We start from the raw sequence: 20,321 nt of genomic DNA, 5'->3' as shown, positions 1-20,321 counted from the left end.
TTAGAACAGAAAATCCTCCTCTGTGTTCCAGAGAAACACACAATGAGTCCAGATTTAAAAAAGAACTGGGATTACCAGTTTGTCCCTGAAGTACTCATGACTAGGACTGCTGCTGAACTAGTTCAGATAGTTAACGGCACATTTGATGGAGAGAAATTACAGAGAAACACAATACTGGAGTGTGTCTGAAGGTCACACACACAACAAGCTCTGTTGTTCTGAGTAAAGCCAGCCTGTCCACCTCTCACAATGAGCAGACATGAAAACAACAGCTAGCAAGGAACACAAGAACAAACGATACAAAAATGAATCACTTGGAGGCAGAACTAGGAAAAAAGTGTATTTTCTGTCAGAGCAGAAGATCCAGAAAGCAGAAGAGTTGAAGAAGAATCAGACACTTTAGCAGACGCTTTTCAGCTGTGCAGAATCCTAAAGTGAAGCTGCTGTGAAAGTTTGATGGTTGCAGAGGAGGTGGAGGTGCTTGATGTCTGATGTCCACATAGAAAGCAGATGCTGACAAACAGAAACCTGCAGGAATACGGTTCTGGTGGAGTTTGTGAAATGACGGCTGGTTTAAGAACACAGTAGAGTGAAAGAAGCAAAGACTTTACTGCAGACTCTGTGGCTGTGGATGAAAGTCCTGACATGACTGATACTGCTCAGATGGACGTCTGCATCCAGGGAGTAGACTCAAGTTTTACCCTTATAGAGGAAATTATGGACATTAAATTGATGCATAGGACAAAGATATCTTTGAAAATATAGGCCAATGTGGAATCGCCATGAAACAAACTGGTTGGAGCAGCAGCTATGAGTGGTGAAAAAGGTGGACTAGTAGGAAGGATGTGAGTAAAGATGCAGCAGGAGAAGTGTAGTGGTGAGTTCACAGCAGATCACTGCATCATCCACCAGAGCACTATGTGACAAAGTCCTGAAGATGGACAATGGAATGAGCTCTGGAACACAATCTGTAAACTTGTTCTGAGCTAAAGGTTTGAATCTCCTGCAGTTTCAGTCCTTTATGCAGGAGACAGATTCAGAGTTCACTGACATTCCTGGTCTGACACAGATGAGTTGTAGAAATGTGACGTTCAGGAACTAATCAAATCTTTTGAACGGATCATCAACATGAATGATGGGAATCGAGTGGCCATTGGCTAAGAAACCATTTCTCTGTTTTTTTTACATGCCCCTGAGTTTCACTCATGAATGCTCAGACAAGCTCCTCCTCCTCATTTCCAATTTAAATATCATGAGTTATGCACACCTGATATACGGGAGTAACTCTGTAAAAAAAATTAAAAAAGGAGCCTCAGAGTCTCAGCAAGTCCGTCATCTGTACTCATCATATTGATGTGAACACAACTGAAACATGGAATCTGACCTCAGAGTCTGCAGTCTGCATTCTGGACTCTCCAGAAAACCACACAGATGACGAACTCCTGAATCCTGCAGGTTGTTCTCGCTCAGGTCCAGTTCTGTCAGATTGGACGGGTTTTTCTTCAGAGCTGAGACCAGAACTTTACAGCTGATCTCTGACAATCTGCAGTCCTTCAACCTGCAATCAGACAGAAAAGTGTGTTCAGGAGCAGTGATGCAGCTGGAGGTCCAGGAACTTGGTCCATTCAGTCAGGTGGGACCCGCCCTGATGAGACACTGACAGATGACATTTTCAGGAGAAACTTTGGGATGAAAAAGCGTAAAAACCTGTAAATGACAATGCATTATTTGGGGGGGCTGTTTAGCAATTTCTGTTGGATTTTTACCCAAAAACATGAAATTGAATGAAAATGTGATAGATACGAAATGACTTTAACATGAAATGGAACTGACAATTGTAGAATAAATTACAAGAAACCACATTAGTTTAAAATCTAATAGAATTTTATTTGATTTAAAGCTTTAATTTCAAATATGTCAGATTAAATTGTATTTCTTCATCTTGAATCCTAAAGTGTAAAATGCATTTTCAAATGACATCATCACATTGTAAACTAAATTGTTTGAGAATTCATGATCACTTTGAATCATGGCTAAAATAAATCTTCAATAGGAAAATCTTGTTGTAGTGGATCCAACAAAAACAAATGAACAAAGAAAGTTTGCAGATATTTTACAGAGGAGGAAGATTCAAGAAAACAAAGTTGCTGATTCATGAAAACAAAGTTGCTGATTCATGTAAACTTGTCAAAGAGACATTGTAGAATTTTCCAACAGCAAAGCTAAATGAACAGAACCCTGTTCAGAACCTTTAGAACAGAAAATCCTCCTCTGTGTTCCAGAGAAACACACAATGAGTCCAGATCTAAAGAAGAACTGGGATTACCAGTTTGTCCCTGAAGTACTCATGACCAGGACTGCTGCTGAACTAGTTCAGATAGTTAACGACACATTTGATGAAGAGAAATTACAGAGAAACACAATACTGGAGTGTGTCTGAAGGTCACACACACAACAAGCTCTGAAGAATTCAACTTCTGTTGTTCTGAGTAAAGCCAGCCTGTCCACCTCTCACAATGAGCAGACATGAAAACAACAGCTAGCAAGGAACACAAGAACAAACGATACAAAAATGAATCACTTGGAGGCAGAACTAGGAAAAAAGTGTATTTTCTGTCAGAGCAGAAGATCCAGAAAGCAGAAGAGTTGAAGAAGAATCAGACACTTTAGCAGACGCTTTTCAGCTGTGCAGAATCCTAAAGTGAAGCTGCTGTGAAAGTTTGATGGTTGCAGAGGAGATGGAGGTGCTTGATGTCTGATGTCCACACAGAAAGCAGATGCTGGCAAACAGAAACCTGCAGAAATACGGTTCTGGTGGAGTTTGTGAAATGACGGCTGGTTTAAGAACACAGTTGAGTGAAAGAAGCAAAGACTTTACTGCAGACTCTGTGGCTGTGGATGAAAGTCCTGACATGACTGATACTGCACAGATGGGTATCTGCATCCAGGGAGTGCACTCCAGTTTTCACTTAATATAGGAAAGTAGGGACATTAAATTGATGCATAGGACAAAGATATCTTTGAAAATATAGGCCAATGTGGAATCGCCATGAAACAAACTGGTTGGAGCAGCAGCTATGAGTGGTGAAAAAGGTGGACTAGTAGGAAGGATGTGAGTAAAGATGCAGCAGGATAAATGTACTGATGAGTTCACAGCTGATCACTGCATCATCCACCAGAGCACTATGTGGCAAAGTCCTGAAGATGGACAATGGAATGAGCTCTGGAACACAATCTGTAAACTTGTTCTGAGCTAAAGGTTTGAATCCCCGGAAGTGTCAGTCCTTTATGCAGGAGACAGATTCAGAGTTCACTGACATTCCTGATCTGACACAGATGAGTTGTAGAAATGTGACGTTCAGGAACTAATCAAATCTTTTGAACGGATCATCAACATGAATGATGGGAATCGAGTGGCCATTGGCTAAGAAACCATTTCTCTGTTCTTTTTTCCTTCTCCTGAGTTTCACTCATTCAGACAAATCCTCAGACAAGCTCCCCCTCCTCCTCATTTTCAATTTAAATATCACGAGTTATGCACACTTGATATATGTAAGTGCCTCTGTAAAAAAATTAAAAAAGGAGCCTCAGAGTCTCAGCAAGTCAGTCATCTGTACTCATCATATTAATGTGAACACAACTGAAACATGGAGTCTGACCTCAGAGTCTGCAGTCTGCAGTCTGGACTCTCCAGAAAACCACACAGATCAAGAACTCCTGAATCCCGCAGGTCATTTTCACTCAGGTCCAGTTCTGCCAGATTGGACGGGTTTTTCTTCAGAGCTAAGACCAGAACTTCACTGCTGCTCTGTAACAAACTGCAGTTCTTCAACCTGCAATGAGACAGAAAAGTGTGTTCAGGAGCAGTGATGCAGCTGGAGGTAAAAAATGTTTCACTTGGAGGCAGAACTAGGAAAAAAGTGTATTTTCTGTCAGAGCAGAAGATCCAGAAAGCAGAAGAGTTGAAGAAGAATCAGACACTTTAGCAGACGCTTTTCAGCTGTGCAGAATCCTAAAGTGAAGCTGCTGTGAAAGTTTGATGGTTGCAGAGGGCATCACCGCTTCAGCCGGACCATTTACATCTAAAACTTCTGAAGAGCTTTATTATTTTTGACCAGGATTTATCATTTAAGGCTCACATATCTAAGGCATATAGAACTGCCTTTTTTCACCTGTGCGGAATATTGCTAAGATCAGAAATCTACTTTCTAAGAGTGATGCTGAAAAACTCATCCATGCATTTGTTACGTCGAGGCTGGATTACTGTAACTCCTTGTTAGCAGCGTGTCCTAAGAGTTCCTTAAGAAGTCTCCAGCTTGTTCAGAACGCAGCAGCTAGATTGTTAGCAGGAACTAGCAGAAGAGATCACATCACTCCTGTGTTAGTTTCACTTCACTGGATCCCAGTTGATTCTAGAATTAAGTTCAAGATCCTCCTGTTAACCTATAAGGCCTTACATGGACTGGCCCCGTCCTATATTAAGGACCTCATAGTCCCTTACCAACCAATGAGAACACTTCGCTCACTAAATGCAGGACTGCTTGTGGTTCCTAGAATTAGTAAAAGTACGGTTGGAGGTAGAGCGTTTAGCCACCAAGCCCCTGTTTTATGGAATAAACTCCCAGCTCATGTAAGAGAGGCCGACTCAGTTTCTACATTCAAAGTTAGACTGAAAACTTTCCTATTTGGACAGGCTTATTGTCAGACTAGTTAGTATTCAGAGATTATTTAACTCAATACTCCCCCTACCTCACCTACTGTAATGAAGTTTGTGGGAATTAAGTTCAAAAGAAGAAATATCATGAGGTATGCACAGCTGATATACGTGAGTACCTTTGTTAAAAAAAGAAAAAAAAGGAGCCTCAGAGTGTCAGCAAGTCAGTCATCTGTACTCATCATTGATGTGAACACAACTGAAACATGGAGTCTGACCTCAGAGTCTGCAGTCTGCAGTCTGGACTCTCCAGAAAACCACACAGAGGAGAAACTCCTGGATCCTGCAGGTCATTATCACTCAGGTCCAGTTCTGTCAGGTTGGTTTTCTTCAGAGCTGAGCCCAGATCTTTACAACTGATCTCTGACAAACTGCAGTCCTTCAACCTGCAATCAGACAGAAAAGTGTGTTCAGGAGCAGTGATGCAGCTGGAGGTCCAGGAACTTGGTCCGTTCTTGGTACATGCGGCGGTGGTGTAAGATTGCAGGTTTGATTCCCGCCTTGCACGCCCATGTGTCGCAGTGTCCTTGGGCAAGACACTGAACCCCACCTTGCCTCTGGTGGAAGGTTGGCACCAGTGTTTAGCAGTGGTGCCGCCACCAGTGTGTGAATGTGACTGTAAAGCGCCTTAGGCTTTTGAGGAAGGTAGAAAAGCGTGATATAAGTATACACCATTTACATTCAGTCAGGTAAGACCTGGCTTAATGAGACACTGACAGATGACATTTTCAGGTGAGATTTTGGGCTGAAAATGCATAAAGGTCTGTAAGTGAAAATGGATTATTCATTGAACAAAGTGCTTTACAGTCCCATTCAGACTGATTTCGGCTCCGCTGCCCAACACTGGCACCAACCTTCGACCAGAGGCAAGGTGGGGTTTATTGTCTACAATTAAATATAATACTGTAAATAAAACTCAGAAAAAAAAAAACAAATGTGTGTGTATGTCATGAAGTGGAACTCACAATTCATGCATGAGAGTAAATATTAAATGCAGCTGCATTCATGACTAGGCTTTAGCTACCATTACAGAAACGTTCACGCCCGTATGTGACACATCAGAACGCCGTTTTGGTCGTGCGGTTTGGGATTGATTCATGTTTTCTTTCAAAGAACACAGAACATGAAATTCTCCCAGAAATCAACACCTGGATGGATTTAGGTTCTCCTGATTAGACGGGTGTGTAAAAACATGCAAGAAAAAAAGGTCGTCAGATGAGACCCGCCTGGGGTTTAGAATTGAACTGATGTTCTTATTCTACCTACTGCTGTTTCTCTGTCAGTGACGTTTATCTGACACTTTCTCCTAAATCAGAGAGAACCAGACAGAACTAGAATCAACATTCAAATGAAAGCTGACCTGAGAGTCTCCAGTTTACAGTCTGGACTCTCCAGTCCGGCTGACAGTAGCTTCACTCCTGAATCCTGCAGGTTGTTGAAACTCAGGTCCAGAACTCTGAGTCTGGAGGACTGGGAGCTGAGAACTGAGGACAGAGCTTCAAAGCTTTTCTCTGACAGATTACAGCGTCTCAGCCTGAAGAAAACAAAGACAGACAGCAGTTATTGAATCTTTCATGTTTCCATCAGATTCATTTGTTCACTGAAGGTGATTTTCCTGAGAGTTCTTACAGAGCTTTGTTGGAGGCTTTGACCACTGGCAGCAGCCTCAGAAAACCCTCCTCTGAATGAGAGTATTTCTGCAGGTTAAACTCTTCCAGATCTTCTTCTGATGACAGTAAGATGAAGACCAGAGCAGACCACTGAGCAGGAGACAGTTTATGTGTGGAGAGACGTCCTGACTTCAGGAACTGTTGGATCTCCTTCACTAGAGATCCATCATTCAGTTCATTCAGACAGTGGAACAGGTTGATGCTTTTCTCTGTAGGCAGATCCTCACTGATCTTCTTCTTGATGAACTGAACTGTTTCCTGATTGGTCTGTGAGCTACTTCCTGTCTGAGTCAGCAGACCTCGTAGGAGACTCTGATTGGTCTGCAGTGAAAGACCCAGGAGGAAGCGGAGGAACAAGTCCAGGTGTCCGTTTGGACTCTGTAAGGCCTTCTTCACAGCACTCTGGTAGAACTGGACTGGACTGCTCTGTTCAGGCTGAGAGATCTGGGATTGTTCTTCCTCCATGAGGTTGAGTTTGGAGGTGATGAAGGTCAGGTGGACATGAAGAGCAGCCAGAAACTCCTGAACACTCAGATGGATGAAGCAGAAGACCTTGTCCTGGTACAGGCCTCTCTCCTCTCTAAAGACCTGTGTGAACACTCCTGAGTACACTGAGGCTGCTCTGATATCGATGCCACACTCTGTCAGGTCGGATTCATAGAAGATCAGGTTTCCTTTCTGCAGCTGCTCAAAAGCCAGTTTTCCCAGAGACTCCATCATCGTCCTGCTCTCTGGACTCCAGGGAGGATCTGTCTCAGCTCCTCCATCATACTTGACCTTCTGGACTTTGGCCTGAACCACCAGGAAGTGGATGTACATCTCAGTCAGGCTCTTGGGCAGCTCTCCTCTTCCTCTGCTCTTCAGCAGATCCTCCAGAACTGTAGCAGTGATCCAGCAGAAGACTGGGATGTGGCACATGATGTGGAGGCTTCTGGATCTCTGGATGTGGGAGATGATCCTGCTGGCCTGCTCTTCATCTCTGAACCTCTTCCTGAAGTACTCCTCCTTCTGTGGATCATTGAACCCTCTGACCTCTGTCACCATGTCAACACATCCTGGAGGGATCTGATTGGCTGCTGCAGGTCGTGTGGTTATCCAGAGGAGAGCAGAGGGAAGCAGGTTCCCCCTGATGAGGTTTGTCAACAGATCAGCCACTGAGGTGGACTTTCTAGGGTCCTTCAGGATCCGAGTCTTGTGGAAGTCCAGAGGAAGTCGACTCTCATCCAGACCATCAAAGATGAAGAGGACCTGGAAGTCTTCAAAGCTGCAGATTCCTGCTTGTTTGGTTTCAGGGAAGAAGTAATGAACAAGTTCCACCAAGCTGAACTTCTCCTCTTTCAGCACATTCAGCTCTCTGAAAGTGAATGGAAATGTGAAGTGGAGGTTCTGGTGGGCTTTGCCTTCAGCCCAGTCCAGAGTGAACTTCTGTGTTAAGACTGTTTTCCCGATGCCAGCCACTCCCTTAGTCATCACGGTTCTGATTGGTTCTGGTCTTCCAGCTGGGAGTTGGAAGAGCTCTTCTTGTTTGATGCTTGTTTCTGCTCTGTCTGCTTTCCTGAATGCTGCTTCAATCTGTCTGACCTCATGTTCTTCATTCAGCTCTCCTCTTCCTCCCTCTGTGATGAAGAGCTCTGTGTAGATCTCCTTCAGAAGGGTTGGGCTTCCTGCTTTAGCCATCCCCTCAAACACACACTGGAACTTCTTCTTCAGACCAGATTGGACTTCATGTCGACAAACTGCAGGAGCAGATCCTGAATGAAGACAACAGACAGTAAATCAAGTCTCTGCAGCCCTGAATGATGAGGGTTTGAATCCCTGTTGAGACATCAGGAAATCTTCATTTCTCAGCAGCTGAAACCTTCAGAGAAATCCTCTTACTGCTCTGCAGTCCATCAGCCAGCTCCTCCTGCTTCATTCTCCTCAGGAAGTTCACTGTGATCTTCATCACTGACTGTCTGCTGCTCCTCTGCTCTTCATCTTCAGCCTCCAGCTCCTCCTCTTCCTCCCTGTGACTCAGAAGCTTCTGGATCTTCTTCAGCTCCTTCTTGACAAAAGTGACAATGTTGTCCTCCAGCAGCTGCAACAGAATTCCAGATGAATGAGCCAATCAGAGTGAAGTCATGGAGCCAAACATCAGCTCCATGTTGGACACTCTGACAGTCCACTGGTCTGCAAAGTGCAGCATGGAGACGACTGTGGACAGAATGATGGGAAAGTAGTTGTTGTTCATGTACAGACCAGAAAGATGGAGTCCAGCTGTGTTTGATGCTGCTGGACAGACGGACCACTGGGAGTCTCTGAGCTCTGCTGGTCCAGTCTGTGGAGAATCAGCAGCAATCAGCTCCATTCTGTCTGTACTGGTATGTTTTTTTACCAAACTAACTTGAGTCATGTCACAGCTAGAATGTTCTACTAACAAGTCAGTTTCCATTCACTCCAATGGAAAATGCTCCAATTGAACAACACATATCAGCATATTTACAGTACTTTTTCCTGTGTGGTTACATTTCTCATTCAAAAAGTTACTTTGGGAGTTTAAAAAAAATCTCATTAGTTTATATTTTATATCATCTAAATATATAAAATAATGAAATTCCAAATTGTCATTTGATTCTCATGTCACAGTTCAGATGTAGAACAGCAAACCAATGGATCATGTCAACACACAGTCACAGAGTCACCATGTCTGGATTCTGAGCAGTTTTCCTAAAGAGGCAGTCCATCCACAGAGGACTCTGTGACCACAGCCCTCCATGATGCTCTGTCCCACCTGGAGCTAGAGGAGAGCTAACAGGGATGCTCTTTGTGGACTGTAGCTCAGCGTTTAACACCATCCTCCTTGTGGACTTTTGGTTACTCAAGTCACAGCGAGCTGCCTGAGTATAGAGAATTCTCTTCCAGGAGAACAGAAGAGCAGAGGAGCAGCTGCGGAGGAATCTTTTGAATGTGGAAATAACATTTGGAGCAGTCCTGTGAATCCGTGAAAACAAGTATGTGAATTTGTATTATCACCCTCCTATCCCCCCCTCTCTAACATCCCTCTCTCTTCTTCCCTCCTTAAAATAAAAAAAACAAAACCAAAAAAAACAAAAAAAAGCATGTGAATTCGAAAAAACAATGATGTCCAGAAAAAAAGGCAGCCAAATGATCATTAATGTCTTTGAAGACAATCTTTTATTTAGAAAATTATGTACAAAATATAACGTAAAAAAAACCCAATGAGAATTGTCATAATAAAAGCAAATTCAGAAAATCCTCTCTCTAAATGATACCAGCAGCCTTTTTCATTTAATATTTTATGTTCATTTTAAAATAGACAAAATCAGACAAGCAAAACAAACAGTTCAGGTTCTCTTTTGACCATTATAAAACAGAATGAAAAAATACAAGTAAATAAATAATTCCAGTTACATTCTATTCAATATTTATTTACAGGCCGTCCAAATAGGGCATAAAGAGAAGCAAGAAAAATGAAGTCTCAGTACAGAGCTTAATAATTTTAACTTTCTGAAAGTGATTTATAAATAGTGTTCAGAGTTTATTGTGAACCTTTACTGACATGGTGGAATTTTTCCATGTGGATGAGAGATAGCATGTCAGTGAGCCATAATGTAAAGTAGGGAGAAGTCGTAGATTTCCATTCTCGCAAAACTTGTCTTTTTGCAGTCATGAACTCAAGTTCAGCTGCTGCATTACAGTCGGGATAGTTCTGGTACGTGTGCAGCCAAAAATGGCGAGCTCTGCATCGGGTAGAATTGAGCAATCATAGGCTTTGTAATACCATTCAAATATTCTGTTCCAGACACCAGCCAATGAGGGACAAGACCAAAAAGCATGAGCCAATGTGCCTTCAGATATTTTACATGTATCACACATGGGAGTAACTGAAGGATATATTTTATGCAACCGTACTTTGGAGTAGTGGAGCCGATGGATGATTATAAATTGCATGAGTTTGTGTCTGCTGTTAACAGAACCAGAGGGAATCTTGGATAAACACTTTTCCACATGGATTCTGATATTTCTATGCCCAACTCCTCGCTCCAAGCATCTTTCATTTTTGTCGATTTCACCCTGGTGCTGTCATCAAATAAATGCACTATTCTAGAAACCAAATGTCTAGAGCCAGAGGGACTTTTGAAAATGTCATAAAGATCATGTTCAGCTGGAAGATCTTGAAATTGTTTTATTTTGGACTGCAAGTAATGTCTAATTCGTAAATACCTATAGAAGTGTGAATTCGTAAAGTTAACGTTTTGTTTAAGTTGATCAAATGATACAAATTACCTATCTATGTATACATCTTCAAGCTTTGTCAAACCCCTCTTATTCCACTCCTGATACAATTCATCATCCCAAGGAGGCAGAAAAGAGTGATTATGGCATATTGGTGACTGAACAGAAATGTCCGGCAAAGAGAGAAAGCTTCTAACTTGATTTAGGATGCACACTGATTGTTTTAGGACAAAACCCAGTTTTCAGGGAGACTCCGCCCTCTCCAGTTTGGAGAAGAGCAAAGCCTGTAAACATGAGAAATCTCCCACTCCGCCAGCCTCCATCTTAACCCATAGCGGAGTGGTGGGACCAATGGTGTCTGGTGATCCCTGCTGCCAGAACATCAATGCTCTGATATTAGCAGCCCAGTAATAGTTTTTGAATTCCGGTAGGCCAAGACCTCCTTCCAACTTGGATTTTTGTAAATGTGACTTTGAGATTCGAGCATTTTTGTTAGTCCAGATATAAGAGGTGATTATTGAGTCTAACTCCTTAAAGAAAGAGGCTGTGAGGTAAACAGGGAGATTCTGGCATAGATACAAGAATTTAGGAAGAGAAACCATTTTTATAGAGTTTATTCGGCCGATCATGGATAAGGGAAGAGTCTTCCAAGACTCAATATTCTGCTTTAATTTTGTTAAATTTGTGTCAAATTTTAAGGTAAAGACTAATTTCGGGTCTTTGGTAATAGTCAGGCCCCAGGTAAGTGAAATGGTCATAAGCTATTTTAAAAAGGAACATTTTGAGGAGAATTTGGCGGATGAGTTTTAGATGAAGGCATTAATTCGCTTTTAGTCCAACTTATTGTGTACCTTGAAATTTTGCCGAAAGATGTAATCAAATCAATAAGGAGGGGCACAGACTCCCCAGCATTCCACAAGTAAAGCAATACATCGTCTGCATACAAGCTAATAACAGTTTCTGTTCCTCCAACCAGAAGGCCCTGGATGTGTGGATGTGCTCTTATTTTAACAGCAAGAGGTTCCAAAGCTAAGGCAGGAGAAAGAGGACAGCCCTGCTGGACAGAACGCTGTAACGGAAATGGCGTTGATCTCTCCCCATTAGTCAGAATTGAACACAACGGACCTGAATATATTAGTTTCACCCAAGATATAAATGTTTCACCAAACCCAAACCCTCGCAGCGATTCAAACAGGTAAAGCCATTCAACCTGGTCGAAGGCTTTATGTGCATCAAGACTCAAAACCCCAGATCTATCAGAGCCATTGTGATCAGCATAGACGGTGTTCAGAAGACGCCTAACATTGGAAAAGGAAAGTCTGCCTGGGATGAATCCTGTCTGGTCAGGGTGGATAATAGAAGTCAAATACGTGTTTAATCTGATTGCTAACATTTTGGTTATTGCCTTCCGATCAAAGTTTTGGAGAGCAATGTTTCTGTAATTCGCTGGATCGGCCTCGTCTCTGCCTTTCTTCAAGATTAAGGAGATGTTGGCCTCATACAGAGTTGTGGGTAATTTACCTCTGCGTTTGGAGTCGCATATCATCCTAAGCATGAGAGGAGCAAGATCATCACAGAAATTTTTGTAAAACTCTGAGCCAAAGCCATCAGGGCCTGAAGCCTTGCCTGATGGAAATGACTTGATGGCTGCAATCATTTCTTGCAGTGTGAAGTCGGAGTCAAGATGACACCTTGCAGCATCAGTTAACCTGGGCAAAGGAAGAGAGCCAAAGAAGTTATCTATGTCAGGCTGTGATAAGTTCTGACCAGAAGAGAGAGAGAAGTGATAAAACTCTTTGAAACGATTCTTAATTTCTACTGGGTTTGTTAGAAGAGAGACATTTTTAGTTTTTATTTTATGAATGGCTCTAGAAGCCTGCATTCCTTTAAGTTGCTGTGCTAGGAGCTTATTGGGTTCATGTCCCATCTCAAAATGTTTTTGCCTCAGTTTGAATAAAACATTATTCTGATCACTCGTGATTACATTGTATTCATATTTCTCTGTAGTCAGAGGGGGATTTAGAAGTTCGATATGTCATTTCTAGAATAGAAACGGCAATTTTAATTTCAGAAAGCCTTTTATTTTTTTCCTTTTTGAAAGCTGAGCTATAAGAAATAATTTCCCCATGTAGAACACCTCCCCATTGTCCTTCATTTCAATAAATTCTTTGAGTTTCAAAGCAATGTGTTTAATAAAGTGATCATAGCTGAGAAGAGTGGGGTTGAAGCTCCAGGAATAGTTTGTTTAGGTAGATTTAGGGACAGTGATATAAACACAGAGCTGTGATCTGATATCAAAATGTTTTGGTATTTAGAATTTGTGATTTGTGAAATAAGGTTAGACCTAGTTAAAAAATAATCTATTCGTCTATAAGATTTGTCCACACTGGAAAAAAAAGAGTGATCTTTATCTGTGGGATGTTGAATTCTCCAAATCTCTACTAAATTTCTATTGTTCATGAGATTGTGTAAAACCCGCAGAGATACACTCTCTGGAGGGCATGAGGATAGTCTGTCAAGGAAAGGATCTAAGAAGCAGTTCCAATCTCCTGAGATTATTATGTTTGAGATATTTTCATCTGGCAACATGTCAAATACTTTCCTGAAAAACGTTGAGTCATCTGTGTTCGGGCCGTACACATTTAGGAAAGTTAAAGGAAATGAATCTATAAGGCCTGAGACCACCACAAATCTGCCCTGTGGATCAGTTTTCACAGATGTTAATTGAAAAGGGAAAATATTACTAAATAATATGGCTACCCCCCCCCCCCCCCGGGCATGTGATGTAAAAGATGACTGGTGTACCTGAGACACCCAGTGACACTTCAAAATATGCTGCATTTCACCTTTAATATGGGTTTCCTGAAGAAAAATTACATTCGCATGAAAAGATTTCAAATGTTTGAATACTTTCCCCCTTTTCACTATTGGACCTCTAACATTCCAGGACTCCATCTGTAATTCTATGTTTCCTACGTGTTACTTTGTGATCTATGTGGTCTTTGCGATCTATCTAAATAGTAAGAGAGTTAAACACCCACCACCATGGAATTATATTAAAATAAAATGAGTTACACACCACCAACATAGGATAAATATCAGCATCAATTGTCGATCAATTTTACACCAGCCAGACTACAGAGTCTGACATGTCAGTGCACATTTAGAAAGTAACTCCACAAACTTGTTGGTTCAAACTGTGGAGCAAAGGTGAGACCTCACTCTCTCACTGGAGACTTGCGTTGCTTTACACAGCGCGCTGCCTCCTGTTGAAGATAGAGGGCGCTTGTCCATCATGCCAGTACACATTGAGCTTTGCAGGATAACCCAACACGTGTTTGATCCCATCACTGTGCAGGGCTCGCATCACATCTCCAAAAGTGCAGCGTTGATCCATAACTTTGCTGGTGTAATCAGGATAGATGTGAATCTTGCTCCCTTTGTACTCAAAGCCTCTTTGGATCCTGCACCAACTCAGGATCTTCTCTTTCTCCTGAAAGTGATGAACTCGGGCCAGGATGGTGAGTGGTTTAGCTCCTGCAGAAGGTTTTGGTTGCAAAGAGTGATGTGCGCGGTCCATCCTTACTGGATGTAGGAAAATATCTTTTAGTTCTGGGATGAACCTGGAAAAAACTCTGTAATCTTGCCTTCTTCCGCACCTTCCGGTATGCGGACAATTTTAATGTTGTTCCTGGTTGAACGTGCTTCCAGGGCGTGAAGTTTGGTTTAAAGCTGATGTGAGTCCTCCATTAAACCCGGACACTTGGCTTCAAATGCTTCAGTCTCTCATCCAACGCACTGGTCGCATGCTACTGGTTTTCCAGGCGAGCTTTTATGTCCTCCTGTTCCAAGTGAATGGACTGAAACCTGGACTCCAGAGCATCAAACCGCTCATCAATTTACTACAACTTCTACGACCTTTGAATATGCAGTGATAATTGTGTCACCACATTGAGAACAAAAGTCACAGTTTAGAGATAAAAATGTCCTAAATTCTAATCAAAATTTTCAGTTTTCAAAGCAAAACTTTCTAAGTTGCAAATGGAAATATTAAATATTTGTTTTCAAAATCCTTTTCTTTGTTTTCAAGATACATTTTTGCGTTTGCGACCCAATTTCTTTCTAATACGTTGTCTCACATCCCACTTTCTCCCTATCTTTGATTTTATGTTCACATCTCAGAGTTTAGCGTGATGTTTGTGCCACTAAACGGCCAATCACAGTCAAGAGGGTTCATGCTGATTGTTCTAGACCAGGGGTCGGGAACCTTTTTGGCCAAGAGAGCCATAAATGCCACATATTTTGAAATGTAATTTCGAAAGAGCCATACAATAATGTAGTGTCCCTTCCCCACACTGAGGCACGGAGACTTAACCTCTTTTAAAGTTCTTTATTCCGATTACTGCAGACCGCAACAAACGCCGTTCAATTAATTCAGCAACTCCTGAATCTCTCCCGCCGACAGGAGAGCGCTTCTCCCAACTTTATATTCCCCTGCTCCCGCTGCAGCCCTCCCATTTCCCTTATTCGGCCCATAGCTGAACCCCATTGGTCTAAACTACCTAACAACAGGCTGAGCGACAGAACTGAGAGCCAATCAGATCTCTGCTTGACGCGTTCAATGAACTCCAGAACTTTTAACGCGGCCCAACAGCCACCCAGTCCAAGTCAGTATGCAACGATATGTTTAAAACTAAATATACAAGTGAATGAGTGCATTTGATTTAATTTCAACATTTTTAAAGTACAATAAGTCTGTGGATTCTTTTTAATATTGTTATGCTGTTGCTAATAAATGATGAGTATTTCTCATGGTAGTTTTGCTGATGGTCTAGTCTGGTTGATACGTGGTGAGTTTCTGCTTCGTTCAGGCGTTGAGACTTTAAACGTGATCGTAGCTCTGAATGTTCTGTAGATGTGACAAAGACTGCTCACATGCAGACGGGGAGCCAAACACATACTCACACGCTGCAGTGAGTGACGGGCAGCGGGTTTTACGTTTTTACAATCCCTGCGCGATTCACCTGCTGTCCCCACAACACCTCAGCCCCCCCCCTTGCTTTCTCCCTCACACATCCCGTCTCCGCATCTGCGCGCTCTTTCTCAGAGACGGGAGCGCGTAGTTTTAGGCACGTCAATTCACAGGTTTCCGGCTGGTACAAACTCTGTGAAATAATAGATAATAGTAACTGATAGCGCTGGCGCAGATTTTTCTCTCTAAGCACCGCTACTACTGCGCGCCTCTGGCATCGCATCGCGCCCGAGAAGGACTGGTCTAATGAAAAAAAAGAAGTATAATTAAAGATTTGTCTGCGAGCCACATGTGACCATCAAAAGAGCCATATATGGCTCGCGAACCATAGGTTCCCGACCCCTGCTCTAGACTCTATCCGATCAAGTCGTCACATTTATCAAACATGGAGTTTTCTATCAAGACTCAGAAGGTGAACAGGTTCTGTTATCCTCAATTTTCTTTCTCCGGCTGAAGAAAAAGACAAAGTTTTGTTTTCAAAATTGCACATTTTGATTGTGATTTAGGAAAATCACGGTGGGACATGTGGCTCCTGGGGGCGGGACATTGACTGGATTGATGGATGCAGACAGAAACATTTAGGGCAGGAAACCTGACACCCCTCTCCATTTAACATGGGAGCAGATGGAGGTTACGGTGCATGATGCATTCTGATTGTAGCATACTCTCACATAGATCTGCTCTGATTCAGATTGAATGCACACGTGCATGCGTGCTGAGGTTCAGCCTCAGCCAGACTCTGCCTTCAGGTAAACTGAATTTGAGACTCCTGATCTACAAACCCACACACCAGAACAACACTGTTACATTTACAGATGACATTGCAGTGGTGGGGGCTGATTCCCTCTGGGATGAGATGGTTTACAGCAGGTCTTTAAACCATTAAATGATAGAGGTCCAGTTAGAAAAACTGTCTTGAATTTAAAGTCCAGAAAAAGGATGATGTCTGAAAATTCAGTGTAAAATATTTTTAAGTAGTTGATGATTGGTGGTTCATCTGCATGTCATTAATATCTAACTCTCCTGCCAAACAAATTCTGTACAATTGAAGACTTTTTGACAGTAACATAACGCAAAACACGTGAAACTGTGCACTACACACACACACACAGCATCACAGTCACACACACACACACACACACACACAATGTGATCTGCAGCTCAGCTTTAACAACTTTCAGAAAGTTTGTTAGTCCCTTCTTCACTAATTCACTTCATCAAGACTCCTTTACTCCACATGGGTCAAAGTAGAGGCCCGTGGGCCACATCTGACCCGTCATGTAATCATATCCAGCTCCCAAGACCATTTTATACTCTTGGTATTAGTTGTCTGGAGACTAGAGTGGCCGAATCAAAGCCCAGACCTAAATCCTATAGATAGACTTGGCTGTTCATGGGCGGCATCCACACAACCTGACTGAACTTTAGCAGGAAGACACAGTTTATTGACCATGAGTGGTTTATGAAAGCAACACTGTAACAACACTGGCACTGTAACTAGCAGATCATCAATAATTACATTAAAACCACCATCATTTAACCCTTTCACGCTGCATGTCACTAATTCACTAATAACCCGAAAATCCACCAATCCACAATCACTTTAAATAAAAACAACACTTAAGAAAATGTTAACATAGTTATAAATAATGTCAGGCATGAAAGGATTAAATGTTGAATTCAATTTCAGAAATGTTATTTTATAATTTGTTTAGTTAATCATAAGAATAAGGTTTTTCCAAAGCAGAATAAATCTAGATTCCAGAAACATTAGATTCAGTCTGAAGCATTTTAACACTTGATCTAATTCATGGAGATCAACACAGTTTAGCTGATGGAGCACAGCAGCTACATCTATGATGATGTTTTTCTACAGAGAGGATGGCCTGGTGTTTATGAGTCTGACCACAGAGATCCAGAACTGAACCAGACCTCAAGTCCTTCATCTGAAAACTACAGATCATCTGGACTAGAATCCAGCCTCCTTTAACTCTGACAAACACTTACTGTTCCAGTCCTGAATGGATGTCTTTGAAGTCTGGATTACTACCCTTTGACACGTCACTCCTGAAGGACCCACAGCTGGATCCAGATGCAGTTTTCTGTAGATTCCTGATGGAAAAAACGTAGATCATGAACAGAGAAAACTTTTTATTATATACATAAATGACATTTGTGATATTTCTGAGTTGTTACAGTTTGTTTTATTTGCAGATGATATAACTTTTTCTGTTCAGGGGATTATCTGAAAACTTTAGCTAAAACAGAGCTAAACGTTGGGGAAGTATTCAATATTGATCAGTAAGAACCGTTTATGTTATTGGAGACTCAATCCAGACGACAATATTGAGAACAAAGCAGTAAAGTCTGCAGGTGACCTGCTGGATGCTCATGTTGTGGGTGTGGTCAACTTTGTCAGACTTTGCTTTATTTTTTTCATAATTTTCTATAATCTTTTAAAAAAAATTGTTATAATATTTTTTTCCTATGTTTTTTCTGATTCGCACTATAATTTGTTTGAATTATCTATAAAATTAAATGCTCGAAGTCTGTTATAATAAAAAGTTTAGTCACTTTTTTGTCATATTTTGATCTTTTCTTGTGCCACAATATCACAAATGTAAATGAAAATACCTTTTTACAACAAATCGTAGGTTTGATTAAAAATCTGAACTATAATCAGGCGTCTTTAACTCGGACAAACACTTACTGTTTCTCTCCTGAACTGATGTCTTTGTCGTCAGGATCACCACCCTCTGACTCACCAGATCCAGATTCAGGTCCAGGTCGGTTCCTGTGAAGAATGAAGGTTGCTGGTGTGAGTCCTGAGCTCTGACCTGGAGAAGATCATGAACAGACTGAAACAGAGCTAAATGTTGGGAAAGTATTCAATATTGACCAGTAAGAAGCTTTTTTTTTTCCTAATTAACTTTAGCACAAAGATGGCTGCCACTGCTTTTCTCAGCCTAAAGGTCTGATTAAATCCATCAAAAATCGCTAAAATATGGTGACATCCATCAAAAGACAAGATATTGGTGTCTGTGCTACATGTATACACTTTATTCTACTGGATAATTTTGACAATTAGCAGTTATTGTGTCCAGAAAGAAGAGAACTAGCGTGCAGCGCATGTCATCCAATGCTGGGACTCGGAGCAAGATGTCCAGTAATACCAAGCTAGCTGCTGAAATTGCAGATATGAAGGAATCTCTGAACTTCATGTCAAGGGACGTCAGTGAAGTGGTAAAAAATCAGAAAACACTGACAGGTCTCATGGAAAAAGAGATCCAGGAGCTAAAGGCTGTCATCAAACAAAAGGATCTAAGGACTGAAATCCTGGAGCAAAAGGTGGATGACTTGGAGCAGAATTCCAGAGCAGATGACCTTCAGCTCACAGAGCTAGAGACCAGACATCAGAGTTATTCCCGGGCTGCTTCCCAAGAAGTGATCAAGAAGGTGAAGATGCTCCATCTGAGGAGCAGCACACCCTGGAGCAACAAGTGATCCACTATATGAGAAGTAAAGACATTCATCTGGACAGTCGACACATCTCAGCATGCCACACTCTGCCAAGTAAGGAGAAAAAGAAGAAGAGGTCTGCAATCATTAGAAGATTTTTGAACAGAAAGCACAAGGTGGAAATCCTAAAGGAGGCAAAGAAACTTAAAGCCACTGGAGTTTATTTAAATGAGCACTTGACCAAGAAAAACTCAGAAATAGCTTGGACATGTCGTATCCTGAAACAGCAACATAAAATACAAGAAAATACTGGACCAGGAATGGAAACGTGTTCATAAAACTAAATGGATCACCAGAAGCTAAAGTGGTGGCAGTGAGACAAATGAAAGACCTGGATCAGAACAAATGACAAACTCTAAAGTTCTGTTTTTGTTTAGACTCTACTGACAGAATCAGACTGAGGACTATTCTGTAGAAAGCAGGACTTTATTTTCAGCACAAATGACAAAAAACACATCTAAGTTTGATTATACAGAACATGGACTTTATGATTTTGATAATGATGTGGATCCGGAGACTCATTTGTTTAATAAGTTCAAGGATATCTGCAGATATTACTGTGAGGAACAACTCAGTGAAGTTAAAACTGAGGAATATTTTCTGTTATTCATTTCAGAATTCTGCCAAGAAATTTTAATAAAATTCAATATTTGTTGGACACATTTAAAGGAAAATGTAAAGTAATTGCTCTGTCAGAGACATGGATAAATAAAGGGAAGGAAAACAATTTGAAAGTAGAAGTTTATGATTTGTATTTTAATAGCAGAACAAATAGGAGTGGGGGGGGGGTCACCCTTTATATTGACAACAGTTTAAAGTAGAAACCTGTAAAATGAATGACTTCTGCTATGGATGATTTAATGGAAAGTGTTGCTGTGGAAATAGAGTTACAAAAAACAAAAATATGACTGTTGGACGTGTAGATAGGAAACCAGGATCAAAAAATGGAAACTTTTAAGGACAATTTAGAAGATATGTTAAATAATCTAAACCAACGTAAACAATTAAATCTGTGGAGACTTCAATATAGATCTCATCAAGCTTGATTCACATTTACAAACATCTGATTTTTTTATTTCATTAAAGGACTGTATCCTTTGATTACAAAGCCTAGCAGAATAACTACAACTAGTGCAACTGTAATAGACAA

General features: G+C 41.3%; 1 protein-coding gene across 3 annotated transcripts in view; it reads right to left on the bottom strand.

Moving 5' to 3' along the window:
* Positions 1-20,321, bottom strand: part of LOC110016811 (NACHT, LRR and PYD domains-containing protein 12-like) — a 36,510-nt gene that overhangs the window by 9,627 nt on the left and 6,562 nt on the right. The window contains exons 4-12 of one of the 3 annotated variants that reach the window (XM_078936587.1): positions 18,363-18,446; positions 17,660-17,764; positions 8,623-8,701; positions 8,263-8,461; positions 6,344-8,135; positions 6,075-6,248; positions 4,933-5,100; positions 3,660-3,833; positions 1,385-1,558 (exon numbers count right to left, since the gene is read on the bottom strand). In XM_078936587.1, coding sequence (XP_078792713.1) covers positions 1,385-1,558; positions 3,660-3,833; positions 4,933-5,100; positions 6,075-6,248; positions 6,344-8,135; positions 8,263-8,461; positions 8,623-8,701; positions 17,660-17,764; positions 18,363-18,446 — 2,949 coding nt within the window. Of the gene's footprint in view, positions 1-1,384; positions 1,559-3,659; positions 3,834-4,932; positions 5,101-6,074; positions 6,249-6,343; positions 8,136-8,262; positions 8,462-8,622; positions 8,702-17,659; positions 17,765-18,362; positions 18,490-20,321 lie in introns of all 3 variants that reach the window. The other 2 variants (XM_078936589.1, XM_078936590.1) reach the window with 2 other exon arrangements.

Source organism: Oryzias latipes, chromosome 18 (genome assembly GCF_053564925.1).
Source record: "Oryzias latipes strain Hd-rR chromosome 18, Olatipes_Hd-rR_3.1".
NCBI lineage: Eukaryota > Metazoa > Chordata > Actinopteri > Beloniformes > Adrianichthyidae > Oryzias > Oryzias latipes.
This window is presented reverse-complemented; position numbering and strand designations above follow the sequence as displayed.